We start from the raw sequence: 6,137 nt of genomic DNA on the forward strand, positions 1-6,137 counted from the left end.
AATAAAAAGCTTCTGCACAGCAAAGGAAACAATCAACAAAACTGAAAGGCAGCCTACAGAATAGAAGATATCTGCAGATGGCACATCTGATAAAGGGTTAGTATCCAAAATATATAAAGAGCTTATCAAGCTCAACACCCCAAACCCAAATAATCCAGTTAAGAACTGAGCAGAACACATGAATAGACATTTTCCCAGAGAAGACCTCCAGATGGCCAACAGATACAGGAAAAGATGCTCAACGTCACTGATCATCAGGGAAATGCAAATCAAAACCACAATGAGATACCACCTCACACCTGTCAGAACAGCTAACATTAACAACAAAGGAAACAACAGACGTGACAAGAATGCAGAGAAAGGGGAACCCTCCTGCACTGTTGGTAGGAAAGCAAACTAGGCAGATTGCTCAAAAAATTAAAAATAGGGGCACCTGAGTGGCTCAGGTCATGATCCCAGGGTCCTGGGATAGAGCCCCCTGTTGGGCTCCCTGCTCCAGGGAAATCCTACTCCTCCCTCTCTCACTCCCCCTGTTTGTGTTCCTGCTCTCGCTGTCTGTCTCTGTCAAAGAAATAAAATCTCAAAAAAAAAAAAAAAAAGTTAAAAATAGAGCTACCCTATAAGCCAGCAATTTCAGTACTAGGTGTTTACCCAAAGAACACAAAAACAGAGATTCAAAGGGATACATGATCCTGGTGTTTACAGCAGTATTATCAACAATAGCCAAACTACAGAAAGAGCCCAAGTGTCCACCCACTGATGGAGATAAAGAAGATGTGGTGTAGACACAGATATAAATATAGATACTTCCGAATCAGGTGTAGAGATGACCTAACAATAAAACCCTTAATTAAAACATTTTATTTTTTACGTCATCTGTACACCCAGTGCAGGGCTCGAACTCACAACCTGGCAATCAAGAGTCATACCCTCCACGGACTGAGAGGTCCCCCTGCCCTCCAAAATAAAAATCTTTTTTTTTGTTTTTTAAAGATTGATTTTATTTGACAGAGAGGTCACAAGTAGGCAGAGAGATAGGCAGAGAAAGGGAGGGAGGGGGAAACAGGTTCCCGGCTGAGCAGAGAGCCCGATGCGGGGCTTGATCCCAGGACCCTGAGATCATGACCTGAGCCAAAGGCAGAGGTTTAACCTACTGAGCCACCCAGGTGCCCCAATAAATAAAAAAAATCTTAAAAAAAAAAAAGTATAAAAATTTCTGCCCATCAAAACCAGGAATACAAGCCCCTGGCAGGCCCCACAATGAAATATATGGCTCCCAGCTGCCTCTGATCAGAGTTAAGTAGCCCTTAGTTACTGTTTATTTTTTATTTATTTTTCCTTGGTTACCGTTTAAAGAAACCTTTAAAGTGGCCTCAGGAAATAACATGAAGTTGCCACTGAGAAAGTGTGTGGGATGCTATTCTGCATGAGGTCGCTAACATAATGGGCTGCGTGTGCAAAAAATAGTCATTGTTTGCCACTTAGGAACAGTCACAAGATGCATACCTTCCGCTGTTGTACTGGGAAGGTGACTGATGCAATCTGGCAACAAGGTTTTGTAGTCCCAGGCCCTTGAACCTGAAGGACGGTTTCACCACAACCACACCAAAACCAGACAGGGCAAGGCCAGGAGTGGCAAAACAATTCAGGAAAGAAATAGTACAGCTGACCTAATCCCTAACTGAATGACCCCAAGACCCTTTCCTGTGAATTTTCACCCTTTAAAAACCCCAGCTCTGGCGCCTGGGAGGCTCAGGTCATGATTCCAGGGTCCTGGAATCTGGCCCCATATTGGGCTCCCTGCTCAACAGGGAGCCTCCTTGTGCTCTCTCTCTTTCTCTGTCAAATAAATAAAATCTTTTAAAAAATGAAATAAAATAATGTTCAAGGTCTTGAGATAGCCTAGGCCAGGAGGCCCCAGAAGATGGAAAGTTACTAACTGTAAGTTAGAGATAACCACAACCAGCCCTTTCTGCTCCTGTAAACAGGCTTCCTGCCACAGGCTCCCTGCACTACTGTTCTTGCCCTAAGCAGCCCCAGCTCTCCCAGGTCAAACCCACTTACCAGCAGGCAGCACTGCCCTTGGAACCTGACTGCCTGCAGTCCCTACAAAAGCCCTGTAACCGCATTGCCCGGGGCCCAGAACTTGGAGCGCGAGCTCAGCTGGGTCCACTGGGGTAAAATAAATCCGAGTTCTCTTCTCTGAGTGTCACTTGGTCTCTCGCAGGTCTGATTGTTTTTCCGCAGCAGTACCAACTGAGCCAGCCGGGCTTCCCTGAGCCTAGCAGAAAACTTAAAAGTTCCAGAGACCTGCTTCTCTCTGGTCAGCCCCTGCTTCTTTTCAGATAAGGTTCAGCCTATAAACAAGCAAGACATTCCCTTCCGGTCTAAGACCCCATTCAGTTTACGCTGGTCCCCGGAAGATCCGCACAACCGTCTCCCTGTCCTATAGGTGACCGGGACCACCTGATGCCTCATTTTGCCTCATTTTCTTTTTTTTAAGATTTTATTTATTTGACAGACAGAGATCTCAAGTAGGCAGAAGGCGAGATGAGCAGAGAGCCCAATGCGGGGTTCGATTCCAGGACCCTGGGATCATGACCTGAGCGCAAGGCAGAGGCCTTAACCCACTGAGCCACCCAGGCGCCCCTTTGCCTCATTTTAATGCCAAATCTCCACCCAACATAAACGTGGGAGGTCTGTTGCCTCTACCTTTGTTCAATGCAAGTGCTCCGTCCTTCCTCATGAATAGTCAGTTTTCCCCGCCCTCTATCAATATGTAATTTCCAACCGCTGTGATTAAAGAAGCGTGTTCTCAAATCAGACCGGGAGACCGATTTTTGAGCCAGCTTCCTGTGTTCGTGCTTGGCAGCTTTACAACAACCCTTTTTCTCTGCAAAAGCGGGGTGCTGTGGAGTGCGGCTTTCCGTTGCGCGCCAGCAAATAAACTTTTCAGCCCGGTAACAAATTCCGCCACTACGAAGGGACTCTGAATCCAACTGCGTTACCTTTGCCGGCGGCTCGTACACCCCGAGTAGGGGGACTGGGTTCCGAACTCCGTCCGATCGGCAGAGTCAGCCTTCGCTGCTTTCTGGTTTTACTGCGGGGAGAGAAACTTGTTTGGGGTTCGGAAGACATCCTTTGGGTGAGTGAGAACTACAGATGACTGACTGCCGGTAATTTTCTTCATGTTCAACTTCAGCCGGGAGGCCCTGGGTAAGGAGTTTTCCCTTTCCTAGAAAGGAAAACGGGGGTTACACTCACAGAGGGTCTCTTGGATTTCTCGGAAAACCCGTGTGAGAGCAGCTCTGTGTGACTTTCTGAGAATTAATGCAAATAATTTGGAGATAAAATGGGAAATAAGAATTCAGTCCCAAAGTATACTCCCTTGGGCTGCATCCTTAGGAACTGGGCAGTGTTCTCGAGTGACTTCATCACTAAGAAAAAGATGATATTTTTCTGTAATACTGTCTGGCCACGGTATTCCTTGGATTCGGGAGAAAGATGGCCTAAGAATGGTTCCTTAAATTACAATACTATCTTGCAATTGGAATTATTTTGCAAGAGAGAGAAAAAATGGTCTGAGATATGCTTTGTACAATCTTTTATGTTATTATACCAGAATGAGGAAATTCAGATAAAATACAAGATTTGGGTGCCAAAGAAAAGTCCCCAAAAGGAGGAAACTTCCCTTGATTCTCGTAATAAGGAAAATAATTCATTACCCACGCGGTTAAATACTACCACTGGGCCACCTCCCCTTGGAACTGCTGGGAACCTTGTCCCCCGACGTTCGGCACCTCCGGCCCCAGCTCCATCCCCTTCTCCAGATTCCGGAGGACCCGTAGTGGTCTCTAGGTCTCATACCTGCCAGGATACCCCGTGGGACCAGAGGGCCACCCAAATTCAGGCAGGAAGATCGCCCCTGAATGAGTTGCTGATCGGTGGGGTTTACGGGAACCAGCAGCTAAGCGGTTTCATCTTCGTGCGTTCCCAGTTTTCCACCTCTGACCTGCTGAATTGGAAAACCAAGATGCCTCCTTACCTAGATGACCCTATTGGAATGAGGAATTTTTTTGCCTCTATTTTTGCTATCCATAATCCAACATGGGCAGATACTCAGACCCTCCTAAAGTTCTTCCTCACACCAGAGGAACGGAGCCTGATCCTAGAACAGGCTCGTGCTGAAGCCGGTAAGATGCACGAGGAAGCTCCTTATAATCCGGTGAGAGCCCTCGGAGACCTGGCCATCCCCACCACCGACCCTCGATGGGACCCCCACGATGAGTGGGATAGAAACAGGCTGGAGCATTACCGGAGCTGCATCCTGAGTGGGCTGAAGAATGGAGTCCCCAAACAAAGAAGCCTCAATAAAATTCTGCAGGTTAGACAGAAGCCTGACGAGGACCCCTTTGAGTACAGGGAAAGAATGTTTAAGGCTTATCGGCAGTATCTGGATATAGACCCTGAAGCTCCAGAGAATCTACACATGGTCAATGAAACCTTCATAAGGCAAGCTGCCCCTGACATTTACAGGAAATTGCAAAGCGTGAGAGGGGCTTCAGGAATGCCCACAGATCAGTTGGTTGAGATTGCTTTCAGTGTTTTCCGAAACCGAGACAGGGTCCGGCAGAAGGAGAAAGAGCACAGGATGCGGCAGGAGGCAGCCTTGCTGGCGGATGTCTTGAGGCAGGTGTGGTCAGACCCTCACCAGTGTGCACACCAGCCTGGTGCGGGTCCCAGGGTAAGAAACCAGAGGCCCGCAAATTCGGGATCCAGAGGCCACCCAATTGTAGGACCAAACCAGTGTGCCTACTGCAAACGAGAGGGACACTGGAAGAGGGAGTGCCCCTCTCTGAAAAGGTATTAGCCAAACTTCAGATGCCCCCGCCCAGAGCCCTCCGGTCATCCTTCCCCATCTTCTGCCCAAGAACTCTCTGGGAAAACTGGGGGGCCCAAAGGCTCCTGACAGCCCTACAGCCTTCATTGAAATTTCCCTATGGAACCCGGGTCACCTTTTTTGGTGAAAAAGACACTCAACAGATCTCTTGGTAGACTAGTGCTACCAGTGGAGGACAATACCAGGGGCATCTTTATGGAGAGTTCTAAATTGGTAACAGCTAACCTTCGGTGATGTGATGTGATGTGATGTGATGTTTGGGGTCTGAGAGCCAACACTCACTCAGTGGATTAAGCCGCTGCCTTCGGCTCAGGTCATGATCTCAGGGTCCTGGGATCGAGTTCCGTGTCGGGCTCTCTGCTCAGCGGAGAGCCTGCTTCCCTTCCTCTCTCTCTGCCTGCCTCTCTTGTGATTTCTCTCTGTCAAATAAAATCTTAAAAAAAAAAAATTCTTGACACATCTTTAGTGCAAAAAAAGGGGGGTTTTATTAAAGCACAGGGACAGGACCCCTGGGCAGGAAGAGCTGCACTGGGGTCATTGAGGAGCGGCTGATCTAAGTTGGGAATTTGGAGGAAGGTTTGCAGGACCTTGAGAGAGGCTAGCTGCTGTTAAAATCACTGACTCCTGTGTAGTAAATTCTTAGTCATGATGATGAAGTCTTAGAATGTAAGTGAGGTTCAGTGGGGTGTGAGGGTCCGGAGCTGAAGACCAAGAAAGAATTCTTGAGACATCTTTGGTGCAAAAAGGTGGTTTATTAAAGCACAGGAACAGGACCTGTGGGAAGGAAAGAGCTGCTGCCGGGTCTGTGAGGAGTGATCCATTATATGCTTGCAAGTTGGGAGGGGGTCAGGTATGGTCTAAGTCTCCAAGGAATTTTGGAAGCAAGGTTCCCAGGATCTCAAGGAGGTAGTTATTATTGGGAAAAAGGTTATTCATTACCAGTAAAAAAACATTTTCGTGAGACCCTTTAGATATATATCAGTGGGCCATATGCTTGGGAATGATTGTCAACACGTATCTTGGAGAGTTTAGAGAGAGAGTTTCCAAAGGAATTTTTTTTTTTCTCTAAAGATTGATTTGACAGACAGATCACAAGTAGGTAGAGTGGCAGGCAGAGAGAGGGGGAGAAGCAGGCTCACTGATCAGCAGAGAGCCCGGTGCGAGTCAGGGCTCTGTCCCAGGACTCTGGGATCATGACCTGAGCCCAAGGCAGAAGCTTTAACCCACTGAGCCACCC

The 6,137-nt window shown here is 47.7% G+C and overlaps 1 protein-coding gene across 1 annotated transcript; it reads left to right on the forward strand.

The window, feature by feature from the left end:
* Positions 1–2,954: 2,954 nt before the first annotated feature.
* LOC123953837 lies at positions 2,955–5,933 on the forward strand. The gene is made up of 2 exons (XM_046024280.1): positions 2,955–3,145; positions 3,998–5,933. The coding sequence occupies exon 2, from the start codon at positions 4,034–4,036 to the stop codon at positions 4,868–4,870; it is 837 nt and encodes a 278-aa protein (XP_045880236.1). The 5' UTR covers positions 2,955–3,145; positions 3,998–4,033; the 3' UTR covers positions 4,871–5,933.
* Positions 5,934–6,137: the final 204 nt, after the last annotated feature.

Source organism: Meles meles, chromosome 12, assembly GCF_922984935.1.
Source record: "Meles meles chromosome 12, mMelMel3.1 paternal haplotype, whole genome shotgun sequence".
Lineage (NCBI taxonomy): Eukaryota > Metazoa > Chordata > Mammalia > Carnivora > Mustelidae > Meles > Meles meles.